Below are 19,949 nucleotides of genomic sequence, written 5' to 3'. Positions count from 1 at the left end.
GAAAAATGTATGTGCTATGGGATATTATTTCAATAAAAACTATTAACAGTTTGGTATCACTGAATATGAGTTACCTGGCTTATCTAAAATCATTTGGAGTTATCTGTAGCATAATATAATATTCATTCATTCAACAAATATATATTCAGCACCTACTATAACCCAGGCATATCTAGGCACTGGGGATACAACAGCAAAAAAAAAAAAAATAGACAAAAACCTATGCTTTCATAAAATTTATATTCTAGTGGGAGAAATAAATTATAAACAAGATAAATGAGTAAAATATTTTGTGACAGATATTGATAAGTACTAAGAAGACAAACATGAAGTAGGTAAGAAGTAAATAAAATGTGCAGAGTGTGATGAAAATTTGAATAGACTAGTCATGGAAATCCTCATTAAGAAGGAAGGTTTTGAGTGAAAAACTTAAGGAAGTAAGGGAGTTACCCTATGGTTATTTAGGGAGGGCATTACAGGTAGAAGAACAGCACATGCAAATGTCCTGAGGTGGGAGCATGTCTGACATGTTCTAGGAAAGCACGAAGGTCTCTGTGGCTGGAGCAGAGTGAACAAAAGGGAAAGTCATAGAAGACGAGGTTAAAGAGGTAATGGAATGGAAAGTGGAGGGAGTACAGATCATGTAGGTTCTTGGAGGTCATGTATCAAAAGACTCACTGGTCACCATTTGATCTTAATCTCATAGTAGCATTCATAAACACTTAAGTATACACTTGCTTTTCTTTTTACTCACATGTTTCTAAAGCAGTAAGTCAAGTAGACAGTTACTATCTATGTACATTTTAATCCCCAGGAAGTTTCACCATGCCATAAACAATTCTCTGGTACTTATTCACCTCTGGCCATAAATAGTGGAATACTAACCTATTTTATAATATTAAGCTAAGCAAAACATAAATAGGAAGATAAAAATCACTATCGAAAATGAAAAAAAGTATGCTATACTGCAACATCAAATATGGATGATTTTGGATACACCACTTTGATTACTTATACTGCTAGAAATGACGGCATTAAGTGTAAGGGTTTTTCAGTTCCTATACCTGAAATAAATGTTATTAATAAAGGACATTTGTTCTGGTCCAACATAAATCAGTTACTGCAAGGAAACAAACTTCTTGCTTTGGGAGTTAAATTTACACTTTGGTGTGTAGTTGACCCCCTGATTTCCTAATTGGTAAATAACCTGATAAAGATGCAATATAGTTTTCCCAAGTGGTAAACAATCTGGATAAAGATGCTATATTTGAATCAACTGCTAGTGGAAAGAAAAATCTTAAAACCTTTAAAGAATATACAAATCTTCCGGCAAATTCCAAGACTAGTTTAGCCCTCTTTAGCTAAAAGAACAAAGGAATCATCTGCTCCTTAACCAAAGTTAACCTGTAGTAACACAAAAACAACAGACTAATTTCCCCATGTTGAGGAAAATAATAAACTCATTTATAATACAGTATTTCTTGATTTTGAATAACCTGCACTTTGGGTTATCTATCAATATATAATATTTAAGATTTCACAAGCAATAAAGGGTTGTTCCTAAAATAAAATTATCTAAAATCCTATACACTTGTCATTTAAAAAGTTGTTTCACATATCACCATTTGATAAAGTTTGTGATGTTCCAAAAAAGAAGGACACTCTACCTTCTGAAGTAAAATTGAGTGTATCGAAGTAGAAATGGCTTGTTTTGAAAATGGTTCAGCCTTTCTATATACCAGTAAAAAGCATCGTCTGAAGTGTGGAGGAAAATACCTTAACATATAACAGGGTTAATTTTTAAACACTTTCTCTGAATTGACAAACATTTTAGTTGAAGAAAATCTATTATATGGCAGTAACAACTACAACAAAAAACTCATAACCATCCATTTAAAAATAGCAGGCAATATAACAATGAAAGAAGACCTAGATCAAGGCTATCAGTGACATAAGGGAGGTAACAGATAAATTACTGGGCTGAGGAGGCTTTCAGGAACATTTCTGCCATTAACTAGCGGTATAACCTTAGACAAATGCCACAGCCCCTCTGCCTCTAATTTGTTACATTTGAGGTAAGAAAGCTGGTCTTGAAATTTCTAAGGTTATTTCCAGCTCTAAAATTAGAGTTGCTCTGGCTTCTTACCACTGAGTAGTCAGGTTTTATGGGAGAACCTATACCAGAGATGGTAAAATTAAGACACTGAGTCTAGAAGATTTTCCAGAAGTTCTAAATGTGTCTATTATCAAATCCCACGTTGAAACCCAAGCGTCTACTTTAAAACAGAATTAAAGTCATAAAAAGAACAGAACTGACTACCAACTCATTGATTCATCACCCAAAAAGCAATGCTAAGAACAGCTCATACCTAGCCCTATTTGAATTTATAGGTCATATAATTAAAATAAAATATTTAATGTAATTAAAAGCAAACTAGTTTTATGTCAGGAAAATGCTCAAATTGTTTGAAAAGTGTTTTAGTTACACTAAAGAAAAAATAGCAAAAAAGCTCTAAGTATGCAGCACCTTAAAGATAGTCTTTTCTATTAAAGGACTATTACGGTAATTTAAAAAATAAAAGTCTTCTTAATGTTAAATAATAAAGATCTTAAAATTAAAATTTAAGTACAAAGTGGTAGCCCATGATATTGCACATCTACTACCAAAGAGTAAAAGTGAAAAATGCATAATGTAATTTAATTGTAAGTATGACTTTGAAAGAATATGTCACATTGCTCAGATGCAAACTAGAAATCCATTCAAGTACAGAAAACATCCTAGAAGGGAGATAACTGCATCAAGTAAATAGTTGCGAATTTAATTTGTAGATAGGGAAGCTTAAAAATTGACTTAATAACTATTAGATAATTTGAAGAAACAATTTACTCATGAAGACTTAACTATGAGGTTAAGTGATACTTTAAAAACCCACATTTCTATAAACTATATTCCAGCTAGTTTTCATCACACCATGTAGCCAATCCTACATCAAGACAACAATTTAAAGAGCACAAATTCCTATATTAAAAGATTATACTTGTATAATACTATGTGTTTCAATCTGCTTTCACATACAGCATCATATTTGATCCTATAAAACACAGAAAGGACCTTCTATAAGGTGGTTTCTACAGGTAAGAAAACAAAGAGCTGATTAATAAGGATAAGAACTAAATAGGTATCTTGGTTCACAAACAATTTCACATGCGTTATCTCATTTGATTCTCAAAAAAGCATATTGGGAGCAAAAGAGATATGATAAGATTTCCTTTTCTCAGATGAACTAACTTGGGTTAAGGGCCTAGAGTCACAAAGTTGTTCCCTAGAAAAGGCAGGCCCTGAGCCAAGGTTCCAAAACCTGTGCTCTTTCTGGAGTACCATATCACCTTCCTAAGATTATGTTATTTTCAACAAACAGAAGATGGCCTTAGGTTTGTATTTAGGAAGCCACAATGACATGTTTTGAAAAATGGCTGAAGTTTGCAGAAATGTATGAGGTGGAAGGGGTTCTCTCTAAATCTGATTAGTCAATTGAGGCTTCGGAAGTCTAGAAGAAATAAAATGAGAAAAAGGGGAAGAAAAGAAAAATAAGGAGGAATGGTCTCCAGGAAGGAAAGGAAAGATTAGGAAAAGAAATTAGAAAATACTTGTTTACAAGTTAAGTGATAGAGTTCATCATATGATTGACTACTGAAATAACCTAAATAGTCACATGCCCTCAGTCTCTTCTCTTTCAAATCCATTGTGTTCATTGTCACCAAGTTATTATTCCATAAGACAGATGTAATTGAATAAAATATATGATAAATTCCTTGCTATTTTAAAGTATCCCTGAATCTGTCCTATTTTAATTTTTGTCAAATTGTCATTTATCTAAGTTGGCAGGGAATGCTGTACTTAGGAAATATCTACCAATGCCACTATAAAATCCATTCCTGTCTAGATATCAAATTTGGAAATTAAGACATGGTATTGGTATTCTCCTCACTCTAGAAGCATTCATGAGAATACAGAAAGGCAGCAAAACAAAACCTGTGCACATCCTGTTACCCTAAATGCTATCTAATTCCTTGAATGCTTACAGAAGCAAGCATCCATTATAAAGACCGTCAAAATTATTTTATTATTTTTGGTTCCTTTGTAACCTGTATTTTTAGGTTATAATGTAGGCAACTATACACTGAGACTCAAAGGAACAAAATATTTTTCCTTCCATCTCATTGTATATCTTTAGGGACTTGACTTGTGAAGGCAGTATATTAGGGTTTAGTTTATAATCCCACAGCAAATGGCTCACTAACAGACAATAATAGGTTATACCTGTTAAGTTTCCAAAACCAAACAAAACAAACAACAATAACAACATAAGCCATAAATTAAAAACAAAACGATTTGAGACTTTACAATTTATTAGCCATATCTCCAAAACACTTAGCTTCTGTTAAAAATCCTTACAGGATAGTTTATTATACAGAAGAGATAACTGAGGCTCAGGGAAATTAAAAGCTTTGCCAGAGAACATATGCTCAATAGTAGAACTGAGTTTAAGATGCAATTTATTAACTTCCAATGGAGTTCTCTAAACATTATGAAAAGTCCAAATGGTTTAAACAATTTTGACTTATGCTAAATATTTGCATGTTGAGTTTTACATGTGGATTGAAATGTACAAATGTTGGGCAATATGCAACAATTCATGCTGCAATCCAGTTGATTTCTTTCCTCCTTGTACTGTTTCTTATGCAAGCTACGTGATCAAGAATAGCAACAAGGTTACTATTTTCCTCAAAACTACTAAGTAATATGTATTGAATAATTGGTTCAGAGTGATGATCATAATCAGGTTTAGTTTCACTTTAAATCCAAAGTTTTCAGATTCTGTGCTGAAAATACAAAATTATAGCAAGAAATAATAGTACTTATTATGTGAGAAGTATTGTTATAAGCAATTTAAATATACCAAATTATTTAAGAAAGTTAATTTATAGCATATCTACATAGCAAGGAATGTTATTTAGAGTAGACAGGGGCTAGTCCAAGGCAGATTTTATCATTATCACCCTTCCAAGGTACCCAGTGCTCTTCCACATTTTCCATCATCTCTCTCCCTACACCTGACTTTCTCCATTCACAGGCTCTAACTTGCTTCCTATGAAATTTGTGTGTAATAATAACTCGGGTCAGTCCTTAAGGAATATTTACATTTCAGTGTTCTGGAAAGCCTACGCTTTATATTATTAAAATAATTAAGCCATTAAAGAATATCAGAATACTAAGTACTATCACAAGTAGTGGGAGAAATATTTGGGGCTGAAAAAATGCCCATAACACCTCAAAACTCACCTCCTCTATACGTATCACAATCTTAAGAGACTGTATGTAAGTGACATGTTATAAAATAATTTTACCAACTATGTTTCATTTGTTATCATTATATTATTACTGTTTTATTTTTCCCTTGGGAGCTCCCCAAAGCAGGAAATATATCTTATTGATCATTGCATCCTCAATGACTACCTAGTACAACAAACTAAAAATAGCAGCTATCGGTTGAATTGAGCTAAACTGTTAACTAATATCTAAAATAAAACAAATGGTTGAAACACATGCAAGGAGAGTGCCATTCATGTGAAAAGGCATGGTATATAAATGCACAAGATTGGGAGTCAAGACTAGAGGTCTGCTCCTATGTGGACTGAAGAAAGCTAATTGTCCTCTAGAATTCTACTCCTTTATCAGTAAAGAAAAGCTGTTTTATTAAAAGATTTATAAGGTTTCTTCCAAATCTAAGTCTTGATTCTAAATCTAGGAGCAAAGCTACAGAACACTGATAAATGTCTTGGCAAACTATAGGCAGATGGCTTGGGGCCAGATGGCTCTATAGAACAAATTGGCAGATCTTGATTTAGAAGTCAGAGGATGAACATAAAGTTTCCCATATATCTTTCATGTATTCTTGTTCCCCTGACCTATCCTCTTAGTCTAGATTTCTATTTCCTTTCTTCCCTTTACAGCCAAACTCTTTAAAAGGTGCCTATACCATCTCCATTTCTCTCCTCTTCCAAATCCACTGTAATTGGCCTTTTGCCCCCTACAACTCCACCAAAACTACTCTTAATAAAGGTTAGCACAATGACTTGCTATTTGCTAAATCTAGTGATCATTTCACAGTCTTGATAATTCTCTTCTGCTTCAAGCACTTTCTTTATTTCTATTCAGAGACACTACAATCCACGGTTTCCCCACTACCTCTCCTCCTACTCTTGATGCTCCTCAGTCTTTCCTGCTTCATTGTTTCAACTTCTAAATGTTAGAATAGTTCGGTTCATAGTCCTTGGACCTCTTCTTTTAGCTACCTATGCTTGTTCTCTCAGTGATACCAATGGGGCTCATGGTTTTAAGTCTCTCTTTGTAAGGATGAATCCTAAACCTATAACTACAGTCCAAATCTCTAACCTGAAATCCAGAACATATTTCAAACTGCCTGTTTGACATCCTATCCTACATGTCTAACAGCATCTCTAACTTATAACCAAACCTGAGCACCTGATAGTCCCACCAAATCTATTAATAGAAACTCCATATTTTCCCAATTACTGAGGCCCAAAACATGGATTTTATCATGGGATCTCTCCTACCCTGTCAGTTAATTCTGTTGGTTCTATCTTTAATATCTATCCAGAATCCAACTACTCCTATCATTCTGGTCTGAGTCACCATCACCTCTTTCCTGGGTTATTGGGAATGCCTCCTAATAGTTCTCCTTGTTTCTAATCTTAATTATTTTGGGTTATTCTCAATGTAACAATCAAACTGATCTTTTTAAAAAAGAAATGGTATTGTGTCACCTTAATCAAAATCTTCCTACTCCACTCATGGAGGTCAAGAAATAGATAAAAATGACAAATATGTAAACAGACATTGGGAGCTCAGTTAAATTTTTGTGTTTTTTTATGGAGAATATTCATTAATTACAATACGTGATGTAATTTTATTTATTTTGCTATACTATTTTCACCTTTTCATAATAACCTAGCATATTTTAAGAATTTTATGCTTGGAGAGGTATTAATGAATAATTAACACTCCAAAGTAAGAAGAATTATTTTAGTGCCAAATCAATCTTAAATGTGACATTGTAGACATTATTTATAAAAGATGAAGACAGGGAAGAAAGAGTATATTGAAAACTAAAGGACATTTCAACTAAATTACTGAAGCACAACACTATGCATTTCTTAATTTGGCTCAATAACAAGGGAAATTGTTAGGATAAGAAGATATTTTAGAAGGCTGATTTTTTTTGATGTAACCATTTTAAAATGCTGACATTCTAAATCAACATGTGCAGCTATATTTGATTATCAATTACTGCAAAACATATACAGTCCTACTGTTTTTTGTTTTTTGGGTTTTTTTCTTGTTTTATAAAGAGCTTTAATCTTTTTGAAAACAAAGTTAGGTCAAAATGCATACAATAGGCATTTTATGTAATGTAACTTTAGCTGGCTTTAAAATCAGTCCTACTGTTTTTGACAGAACTTAGTTGTGGGGGATGACAGAATTGTCACTTATAATTATAGGAAAAACTAAATATAAGTATTAAAATCAATCATCTTTTAAAACTGCCTAGGCAATATAATAATGTATAAAACTACAAATATTAGTTTTAGTACTGTGAAAAATCTACAAATATCACAAATGTTTGTTTAATACTGTTGAACTCATAATTAAGTTGATTTCTACTTTAAAATATTTTTAAATAGTTCAATTTTAAAATAATTTCTGGGTTGAAAAATATGCATGTTGTGTTTTTCTAAATGCATAATATCATGACCGTAACTATCTTCCTCAGAATCTTACTCCTTATGACCAAAAAAGCAAAACTTTTTAATGCCATACATTTCAATAGAATAGGGTTGTAACAGGATCCAATAATAAGGTAGGTACTTCAGAAACAAATTTTGTATTCAGAAATGTATTTTAAAAAGAGAATACACTTTAAATATTGGATAACTTAAATTGGGACTATACTTGTATTTATACTTATTTAAGAAAGCACATTACAAATGTCAAAACAAAGTGTCTAATATATAGAAAGGCACTCTTAACTTCATATTAGACTTGCCTTTTTTCCCATTATTAGGTGGGCTTGGTGTTTCTCCCTCATTGTCTTTATAACATTGAAAACAGACAACAGTGATTAATAATTATGGTCATTAACAACCCAAATAAAAACCAAGCACACCACAAAAGATGACATCACACACCAGAGAAACAAATCCATGCACTAACATGACACCTCACATTAATGAACAGAAGAGCAAAGTATACCCTTCCTAGCCCATAAGAAACGTAATAAAAACAAAAATAAAATGAGGAATAACGAGTCATTTTATAATAAGTTAGGAAGATTGTAGTTACGGTTTTATTCTAAGAACTAATGTAATTTATCAATTTCATTTTGAGAATTAAGCATAGGCGACAAACTGGCTCAATAAATGGACTTCTTTATCTTAATAAAGTTAAAAATAAATAAAAGTGATATTAATTACTGTTGAAGTCCCCAAACTAATGATATAGTTAACAATGACTTTACTGCAAAAGCCAATTTGTGAACAGTATGAAAGCCTTTTGGTATTCGTATGGACTAGTTTCAGATACATAGGAACGGGCAAGCAGGGAAACATTAACCACACAGCTAAATTAAAATGAAATTCATTCTTACAGTATTCCCTAAAAATGTTATTCCTATAGCACTTCAAGAAAATGGAAGATGTGTGACATTCCAGTAGTTAGTACACGATATGTTCAGAACAGAGATAGTTATACTTTCTTATTGATATAAATATGCGTCTAAACTTGCCTTTGTTTTCATTACCAGATGTACTCTGATGATTTTTCTCACCTTTATGACTTTAAAAATAGCTCCTAAAAAATTTGCAATTGCAGTTCAAGAGGTTTTCTGTCTTAAACCACAAACACTACTGCAAGAATGCATCCATGAAAATACATCTTATGCACAATATACATAATAACATTGCTTTCACACGATGGTAAAGGAGAGAACAAAAGGCACATAAAGTACATGCTACCATTCATGAATACAATACTTTCAGAAATATTCTGACAAAGAAAGTGGCAAAAATTATGGTATGTAAACATAATAGGGGCTTAAAAACACCAAAATGAAGTGTCTTCATTCCATTTAGAAGGAGGACTCTTTGGGGAGAAATTAGGATTGTCAATAAATAGCGCAATACTGAGCTGGGTTGAGGATGAAGCTACAGTTAATTGTTCTTAATTTAGAAAAAAAAGTTTATGGATAAATTATAATAGTTTCTAAAAGTTTCAAGAACTAAAATTTTGTAATTTATATTCTGCTCTATATTTACTTGTAATTTACCTCTAAAAAATCAAAATTGTTGAGAGAAGAGACTAGAACTTCAATGAACCTACACTCAGTGAAATACAGTGTTTTAGTAGGTACCCAGAAAACATTTTTGAGTAAATATATGAACTGAATGTAAGGCTGGGGTAAAGGATAAGTATAAATCTTAGTGAGAGGCATTGTCTATAACTTCAGTTTGATTTAAACAATAAGGAGAATGTTCAAACGGGTAAATTAAATACCCTGATAATTTACGTAGCTAGCTCATGTAATATCTTTCCACTAATAACTTTAAGTAATTATTTTAAAATTAGTACTGAACAATCTGTTTTTTATTCTGTATTTATAAATTTGGAGCCTAAAGTCTTACGTGAAATAGAAAAGTCATACTTCTAAAACATTTGATTATTTATTTTGGACACACAGTCAAACACACCTGCCTTGACCTCTTCACCCTGCTTTTCTCCCCCCTGCTCTTCCACATGCTCAGTTACTTCATTAACTTCTGTATATGCAAAAGTAAAAGTAAAGAAAAGGATAAGACCAGATATGTACATCTGTTACTCTTAAGTAAAACAAAACAACAAATTTCAAATTATTCATGATATGAGTGATAATAAGGAGACAAATAGATTATTTTTAATGAGTTTCTGACATGTTATGAAAGCACATAAGTATACTGTTAATAAATTATCTTACTGTCTCCTTTTATGATAACTTTCATTTAAAAAAGAAATTGTGGCCCATGAGTATTTGTAATATATAGTAACTGTAAGACAGGCAAAATACTTCATCTATAAACTTGATATACTCTTAGAAAAATAAGACTATATAACTTTTCTTCTAGAGAAACAAAAAATAATATTATAAACTCGTTTTTATTTTTATAAAATGCCAGCACATCAAAGTTAGGGGTAAATTAAAAATAATAATGACTTACGGTTGTTTAGTACATTGTACTTTCATTATATTGTTTCGATTTTCTCTGACTCTCAGACAAAAAGAAGATGACTAATACTGTACCACTGTCAAGACCAACATATATAAGGTTTTAAATTAATTAACAGACTAAAATATATCCCAGGTCAAAAGGAATTAAATTAGGACTTGTTCATTTTTCAGCTATTGAACAGGATCAGAAAATAAACATGTCATTTCTTTGATTCTAAAACAGTGTCACAAAATTATAAAGTCTGAAAACTTTTTAAGAGATAATCCAAACATAATTCAATTTAGACCATTAATCCATAGTCAAATTTGGGTTATACCTTTAACTTCAGTTAGAAGCTGAAGACTTCTAAAGGAGATATTATATATTGCCTTTAAAGCTAAAGAAAAGATACAATCATGTATCTGCTGGAGTCTTCATATCAATATTTATGAAAACACTGCTAAAATCATTCATACTTTTAAGCAAAAGAAAACAACCAAAACTCCCCAAATCCTTTTATTTCATACTGGAAGGAATAAGAGAGGTTTTTGACTCTCCTCTCTTTTATTTATAAAAATGGAAAAATCACAATTAGAGACATTATAGGAAAACTGTGGTTTTTATGGATTCTATAGGGCAAAACCAGATAGAAAATAGAATGTTTGTTGACAAGCCCATGAAAAACTTCCCTGACCTTCAATATCAGCATTTTTTTTAAAAATATCAGCTTTAATGTCAGTTTTTTTGGTATATTTATTATTACAAAGAATGGGACAACTAATATCTCAATGGACTATTGCTACAGAAGATATTAAAACTGAATTTAGAAAAAAATATGGCATGAATTATGTTTCTGACTTCATATTCCAACAAATGATGTCAAAACTCTATCTTTAAAAATTGTGGGGAGAGAAGACAAAAGATTCTGTATGTATTACAGAACTTTCCTTATGGAAAGTACTTTTAAAATTATACACTCCCATTTTTATGTAAATAATTGACAACTATAGAAATGCTAATATCTTTTTATCAGGCTGTATAACAGACCATTAGTCACGATAGCACTGAGTTGTTTACAATTATAGTTCACAGTACATAGTAAATAAAAAGGACCACAAAATAGGAGTTGATAAATCATTCAGCTACAACTAACAAGATCACAACTTGTTCTAAGTTATGTATGGCAATAAAAGTACTGCTGCTCAAATGCAATGCACTTAAAAATGTGTTACAAATATGAATTTTACTATAAACATATATAGAATTACAAGATTATTTTAATGGTACTTTTTACACTATTTGAAGTAGCTTTTCAATTTGTAAATAAATATTTCATGCATTCATTCAACAACTCTTTACTGAAGGCCTATAATGTGCCAGGCATTATTCTATGTGCTGGAGATTCATCAGTAAATAAAACAGTTAACAATTCTTCAAAGTTACAAAGTCAATTGCAGAATTCTATAATCAGCAGAGGAATTTTTACTGTCCTGGTAAATGTATGACACTCCATATATCATGATTCAATATTTTCTCTTGAGTCATAATGTAGCACTGACAATCAAACTGTACATATTTAACTTTGTTACACTATAAACAGTCTTGCTACAACATGAAAAATGATGCAGGAAATACAAAGCACAATCACTATCTAATGCAATAACTTTCTTTTCTAGAAAGCCAAATTTAATAATTGAAAGATCATCATAAATACAAAATGAAATATATGATGATAAATATAACTAGACTAGGTGTACATCCTCAATGACATAAACACAGACTGCAATTGATATCTTTGGTTAAAGTCTTACACAAAACATCAAATTCTATTTAAAAAGCAAATTTTTTAAAAAAGAAAATTTTACCTTGTGATTTAAAAGAAGTTAAATTCTTTGCATTCTTACTTGATTGAATCAAAAAATTTAACTCCTTTGTATATTTTCCAAGTAAGACAAAAGTCAAATACTTTACTGGAATCATAAAACAAAGTAATTTTACTGTAATAAAGGTCTATACAGTGGAGGGACATCAATTGCAGTTGGGTTTATTTTTGCTCACATAACCCCTAAAAAGGCTGTCAGCACAAAACAAACCCTCCTTTATGTACAGACCTTCATAAGGTTCTATCTCCTTGACTCCATTGTCTAGGAAAAACAAAATAATAAAACAAAAAAGGGAACCAAAGCACAGGGGTTAAAAACAACAGAAATTTCCAAAGGCACAGAATGTATCACCTATTAAAGAAAAGTTAAATGGTGACTTAAATGTGTTTGTTGGTTTGTTTGTTTTGGTAAAGCACATCCAATTACCAAATAAAGGGACTATTTTTTAAAATGACATTAAAAATTATTATATTTTATCATCCATGCTTTTAGAGGCCCTTTATCCAAGAATTTACAGATGTCTGGGGAGTACGTTCATCTGTGTGTAAGCAAATAGTGCTTCTTATGCAAAAATTTGAAAGTATTAAAGGTATCAGTACAACATGCATCTTTCTTGTATATTCATGATTACCTTTTTCTGGTACTCCAGTTTTGAGAAGGATCACCATTGTTGTGCATCAGCTAACCAGTCCTTTGCAGTGTGTGAAAATTGATTTGGCTAGTTACTAATAAACTTTATGTAACTATCAACAATTACATAAACTTAGTTGTAGCAAAGAAACATCACCCAACTGCTTATTTAAGAGCATTAAGTTTACTTCTTAAAATGCATTTATTAAAGTTTGAAAAATGTGCAAGAGCAATAATGATAGGTTATTTTTGCCTGCAAAGATTATAAAATTTAAATGCAAAATATATAATATTTATAAATATATTTATAAATATAACTACTAGCAAATGCAGCTAAGATATTCCACTGACAAAAGAAGAAAGCTAACACAAAGGTAGTGGAAAAGAATCTTGATTCACCTTAGCTTCCATGGGTATTTCCTATATGACACAAATAGAAATAAAACTTACTTCTCTCCAATGTTCCCTTTGGTGGAAGTTGTGGGAGTTGACGGCCCCTTCGTCCTGCCACTGGAGTACTTGATGGGCTTGTTTGGACAGACCCAGTACGAGGGTGAGACCTACAAGATATATCATTAATATTCATTTTTCAATAGAATGAGTTAAAACACTTTTAACACATTTGGTTCATATGACAGCTGTATGGTGCAATTTTAAAGAGGTTTAGCTGCTGATTAAAAGGTTAGGAAAGTAGGACAAAATATGGATATTTGAATGATTATCTAAATAGCAAAAGATGTTTATACTTTTATGTAATATGCATACATACACAGATACATGCACACAAAACCCTACAGTAAAATCCATGGAATTGTTAATGTAGATCAGTATTCTATCCATATGAAAGCAAGAAGAGAATTCTGCAGCTCAAAAAAATGAAAGGTAATGCTTACATTTCTTTCTACCAGATTTCAAATTCTTAACACTAACCTCCCTCCCTTGATCCTAAGAGATTTTTGCTCAGGCTTATATTAGATATCCCTTTATTAGAAATTATCTCACAAGACTACAAATAAAACCCTGAACAATTCAAAATTCAGCTAAAGAAGATATTGGTTAATACATGATATTAGTATTGATAGAAAGAAACTAAAAATCTAGTTTTATTTATTGTCATTATGATGATTATTCCAAAAGTGATGTCTAATGGACACAAACAATTTCTCATTCTGTAGGAGAACATGATAGTCATGAGGTGCATTATGTGGGGATTTACCCAGGACTCCTGATAAATGAGAAATCACAAAACAAATGAGGTCAGGACAGTTAATAAACAAATTACAATGGCAGTCACACACTATTATATCCGCTGAATATAAATAGTGTGCTTACACTGAAAAGGTTAGTGTCGATTGTTATTAGTGATCAGCCAAGGATGATAGAAGAGACCACTTAGCTGCTGGGAAAGTAAAATGGTGTGCTGGTGGGGCAAAGGGGAAGTTAGTCTGATTGATTTGTCTTTCACCTCGATAAGGCAGGTGAAGGAGGGGCAGATCTTCCAGTCATTAATGAAGGCATCGACCTCATGAGGTTTGTATCAGGACGTTCAGTGGATCGGGAGCGGGTGGCTGTCCGCTCTAGGAGAGGCCGTTGTTCTGTTGATCTGGATCTGTGATATGGCTGTCTATCTGCTGCTTCACAATCCCTGAAACGTTAGTCAAAAAGCAGCTCAGTTGATCTTTAGTGCCCTTCTGCTATTTTGTTATGATGCATCAAACTGATTTTGAAAAAGGTAATTGTTTAAAATTATTGAGTATGGAAAAAAAATGTTCTCTTCCCCAACGTATTCTGAGTAAATTCTCACTAAACTTCGTAAGAACTTTTAAGGAACCAACGTCTGCCTTTAATAGCAATTCCCAGTGAAGACAATAGGAGTTGCTCAGTTATAATAAAAAAAAAAAAAACTGTTTTCCAAAATGAATTGTCTAAATGGAACATGTGAAATATGTGAAGTATTCTAATGTTTGAAAAGAATTCTTTGACTTTTCCTAACATTTTCAAAAGAGAAAAGAAAACCATAAAAGCACGAATTCTCAAGTCCCTAAGCCTGTTTATTAGTATACCAACTAAGATATAAAATGGCTGTCAGCACAATCATCGTGTATTGATACACCAAAACATTCAAACAGCAGAATCAAAATGTTACGAGAAAGCTGTGCAACTTTGCAGTCTGTAGCCATATTTAAACATGGTCCAAGGCTTCCCTGGTGGCGCAGTGGTTGAGAGTCCGCCTGCTGATGCAGGGGACACGGGTTCGTGTCCCGGTCCGGGAAGATCCCACGTGCCGCGGAGCGGCTGGGCCCGTGAGCCGTGGCCGCTGAGCCTGCGCATCCGGAGCCTGTACTCCGCAACGGGAGAGGCCACAGCAGTGAGAGGCCCGCGTACCACAAAACAAAAAAAACAAAAAAAACAAAAAAACATGGTCCACAAGAAAAATCACTGTATAGAAAAGGAGTTAATCAACCAATCTATGTCATTTATCTCAGTGCAGTTTAGCAATGCCAACCAACACAATTCAGGATGGGTATTAATTGATTGAAATAATAATGGTTCTGAAACAATGTGATTTCACATAATTTGACCACAAATAAATCTAACATCAAAACCTAATCCTTCTTAAAAGTAGCAGACTTAAATGAATAACCTATCAATACTAATTTTTGTATCTCTGGAGTCTAGCATAATGCTTTTACATCTAACATGTAATCAGTAAATGTCTCCTAACACCAGCCCCACTATGTATGGAACAACCCAAAAAACACTAGCTTTGGCTCTAGAACTCCAAAGTAACACATACTCCAAAGTATACTTCAAATGAAACTATTATCCCTGCATGTAGTTGTAACCACAGCAATGGAAATGTTTATATATTATAGACAGTAAAGAAAGCAGTAGTCTCCCTCAAGATTAATGTATTAAGGACTTCCACTTTACCTATAAATTCTCTCAATCTTATTTTTGATAATGAAAAATACAAGCAATTAAAGAAAAATAAGAAAAGAAATGACACAATTTCCCAAATGTAAGTAATTACGTGGCATATTGGACCAGTAGGCATTAGATTAGATGACTTTAGGAACTGGATACTGGATTTACTCTACAACGTTACCTTGTGATTATCTTACACTTTCAATTCATAGGGTAACATGTAAGGCAAATAATTTTTTAACTATTTTTAAGTCCATGTACTATAATATTGATTTCTTAAGAATTTAGTTTTTTTATAAGTGTATCCAGAATATGTGAAAAGAAGCTGAGATTAAATGTAAATACATATACAATATTCAATTACTAGTCAAAGAGAGAAATGAAAAGGCAACCTGATAGTGTAAGAAATCATAATTCTATTTTTGTTCCTGAAAAACTATTTTAGAAAGAACACTCCTCTTTAGAAATAAATATGCTCAGGACTTCCCTCGTGGCATAGTGGTTAAGAATCTACCTGCCAATGTAGGGGATACAGGTTTGATCCCTGGGCCGGGAAGATCCCACATGCCGCGGAGCAAATAGGCCCATGCACCACAATTACTGAGCCTGAGCTCTAGAGCTCGCGAGCCACAACTATTGAGCCCACGTGCCACAACTACTGAAGCCCACGTGCCTAGAGTCCACACAGTGCAATGAAGAGTAGCCCCCGCTCACTGCAACTAGAGAAAGCCCATGCACAGCAACAAAGACCCAATGCAGCCCAAAATAAATAAATAAATAAATTTATTTTAAAAAAAGAGGGCTTTCCTGGTGGCGCAGTGGTTGAGAGCCTGCCTGCCGATGCAGGGGACACGGGTTCATGCCCCGGTCCGGGAAGATCCCACATGCCGTGGAGTGGCTAGGCCCGTGAGCCATGGCCGCTGAGCCTGCGCGTCCGGAGCCTGTGCTCCGCAACGGGAGAAGCCACAGCAGTGAGAGGCCCACGTACCGCAAAAAAAAAAAAAAAAAAGAAAAAGAAAAAGAAAAAAAAAGAAAGAAAGAAATACGCTCAATATTTGTTAAATGTTGTTGGTGTACATATCTTTGAATATATTCAACACAATAGGTAACCAGAATCAAAGGGATGTATATACCTTAGATTCCTTAAAACCTATTTTTGGAAAGTATCAATCTTTAATTTATTTTCATATTTCCTATTATCTTAAATTAGTAATAAACTTATTTCATTACATAACATGTAGTAACACAACTTTCTGGAATATCTATGACTATCCCAACAGAAAATTAAGCTAATATTTCACTTGTTTATGCAAAATTTGATTTATTCTGATTCCACCAAGTAATTTTTCCGAGTGGAACGTGAAATATCAGGATATACACTTACACTTCTTTGACACTATCTTTTAATAATTGAAATATATAATCGTGAGTGAAATCCAGAGAATTATTTCAAATGTGTTGCTAAGTTCTATGTCCTTGAAAGGATACTATTATTTTTACAGCAAACAGGCCACTCTTTAGGAAATATTCCTTAAAAAAACTCTTTAGTGAAAACATTGTTTGAAGATTATAATCAATGTTTTAAATATTACTTATATTTTCTTTCCATATTCATCAATAATATGAATTATATGATTTCCATAGTGTGAAATGAAAATTGTTTAATAAGTGGAACATGACAAGAACCACAGTAGAAGGTAGAAATTTACTGAAATGTTCCACCACAGTTAAGGGGAGGGGAAAGCTTTCATATTTTAAACTTTGATAACACAGTAGAAGGTCAAGATAGGCTCCTGCTCCCACAGTTGGGTAAGAAAAGGTCTTACTAGGTGAGAACTAAGATTATTGCTGAGAAAATCGAAAGCAGCAATGCCTAAGTCTCATATATAATACCCAGCTTCATAGCAGGTTCTTTAAGGAACTGAGATATAAAACTTGCCAACTTCCACCCAAATTCTTAGTGAGTTTTAATTTTAAGGTAAGAACTTATAAATAATTAATTTTGAATAGTAGCAACTGAGGCATGGGAAATAATAGATAACCGTTTGCAAGGCATAAAATATTTAAGTGTTTACCTGGGTTTCTGAATTTGGGGTCTATCTTTCAATGTAAATAGTTTCCTTTGTGATCCTACTTATTTACTTTATTTTACCTTATGTATTTCAAAATATTATTCTAAAAAGGGTAAACAGATTTTACAAGACTGACAAAATCAAGCCATATACAAGTTAGGAAACACTGACCTGTATATTTAAATGTTTCTTAGGTAAATAATTTGGTTGTCTTTTAAAAGTGATTTAATATCTGTCAGAATTCTATTCTTAAATAGTTTACATTTTCTGATATATATGTTTATAATAGTTCAGAGTTTGTATGTGCCATTTACCTGGATAGATACAGATTATAGCTCTGCTTATTTAGTGGCTGCTATTCCAAACTGCAAGCATTTGCAGAGGATACTCCACAAATAGAGCTAATTCATATTTTTTTAAACCACAGAATTTATTTTCTTACAGCTCTGGAGCCTGGAAGTTCAAGATCAAGTAGTTGGCAGGGTTGGTTTCTCCTTAAACTTCTCTCCTCGGCTGGTACATGGCTGTCTTCTCCCTGTGTCTTCACATCTTTTTTTTTTTTAACATCTTTACTGGAGTATAATTGCTTTACAATGGTGTGTTAGCTTCTGCTTTATAACAAAGTGAATCAGCTATACATATACATATATCTCCATATCTCCTCCCTCTTGCGTCTCCCTCCCACCCTCCGAATCTCACCCCTCTAGGTGGTCACAAAGCACTGAGCTGATCTCCCTGTGCTATGGGGCTGCTTCCCACTAGCTATCTATTTTACATTTGGTAGTGTATATATGTCCATGTCACTCTCTCACTTTGTCCCAGCTTACCCTTCCCCCTCCCCATGTCCTCAAGTTCATTCTCTATGTCTGTGTCTTTATTCCTGTCCTGCCCCTAGGTTCTTCAGAACCATTTTTTTTCCTTTTTAGATTCCATATATATGTGTTAGCATACGGTATTTGTTTTTCTCTTTCTGACTTACTTCACTGTGTATGACAGACTCTGGGTCCATCCACCTCACTACAAATAACTCAATTTCGTTTCTTTTTATGGCTGAGTAATATTCCATTGTATATACGTGCCACATCTTTATCCATTCACCTGTCGATGGACACTTAGGTTGCTTCCATGTCCTGGCTATTGTAAATAGAGCTGCAGTAAACATTGTGGTACATGACTCTTTTTGAATTATATTGACTGACACTATTGAAACAAGACCCAGTATTGTAACAACCCAGCTTTAAAAGCATATGATAGTACATGCAGATTTGATGAGGATTTCTAAGGGAAAAATCATTTTATAATGATCAAGTGAAGTTGTACGTTTTCAATCATTTTTCCTCTCGTATAGTCGCCTTTGAAAGATTTTTTAATTTCCAGGTATCTGGCACAGCTTCCTACTTATTTCATCACCTTTGCTACTTACTTCTCCTAGTCTCAAAGTACATGGGAGTTACGCAGCGTAACAGAAAAGAATAGGCCAGTGAGCATTTTTTTTCACTTATATACAACCATTGCAATGATACAACTCCAGATCAACATAAGCTCAATGTAGACTATCTCTCTAAATACGATAGAAGAATACTAAAAAAATGAAAAACAAACATCACAGTGCTTCAAAGTATTATTCAGATATCAATGAAAATTGTCCTAGAATGTAACTCAGACTTTAGAGTCTATGTTAAATCAGACAGACTTATTTTGCATTTATACTGTAAAGATAAGTAAATGTAATAGGGTTTTTTTTAAATAGACTTGTAAAAAGTAAAGCTACTTAGGAATTACTATTTTTTCTTTTTTATAAAGAAATTATTTCTTTATAAAGCTGAAATCTTAAAAATAAATTTGGATGTATCTCTGAAGGACAAGAAGTATAATCTCATGTTTGGGGCAAGAAATGACTTCCCTACATCTATATTATGTAATATAGTAAGCTGATTAACAGCAGCAGCATTATACTTTGGATAAAACACCTTCAACGTTTAGAGATTGTCTGAGCATTAGCTGCATAATTGAAGAAATAAATATATTACAGAATTTTAAAATGAGATATTTTAGGGTAATTAATATAAAATATGTTATATATTTGTATAACATATCAAGTAATTTACAGCAA

The 19,949-nt window shown here is 32.8% G+C and overlaps 1 protein-coding gene across 11 annotated transcripts in view; it reads right to left on the bottom strand.

The window, feature by feature from the left end:
- Positions 1–19,949, bottom strand: part of RIMS2 (regulating synaptic membrane exocytosis 2) — a 609,946-nt gene that overhangs the window by 170,378 nt on the left and 419,619 nt on the right. For 6 of the 11 annotated variants that reach the window (XM_059995029.1, XM_059995033.1, XM_059995032.1 and 3 more), the window contains 2 exons: positions 14,302–14,481; positions 13,287–13,396 (listed from right to left, as the gene is read on the bottom strand). In XM_059995029.1, coding sequence (XP_059851012.1) covers positions 13,287–13,396; positions 14,302–14,481 — 290 coding nt within the window. Of the gene's footprint in view, positions 1–12,434; positions 12,468–13,286; positions 13,397–14,301; positions 14,482–19,949 lie in introns of all 11 variants that reach the window. The other 5 variants (XM_059995038.1, XM_059995039.1, XM_059995036.1 and 2 more) reach the window with 3 other exon arrangements.

This window comes from Delphinus delphis, chromosome 17, assembly GCF_949987515.2.
Source record: "Delphinus delphis chromosome 17, mDelDel1.2, whole genome shotgun sequence".
NCBI lineage: Eukaryota > Metazoa > Chordata > Mammalia > Artiodactyla > Delphinidae > Delphinus > Delphinus delphis.
The sequence above is the reverse complement of the archived record's forward strand: the minus strand, read 5'-3'. Positions and strand labels throughout refer to the sequence as shown.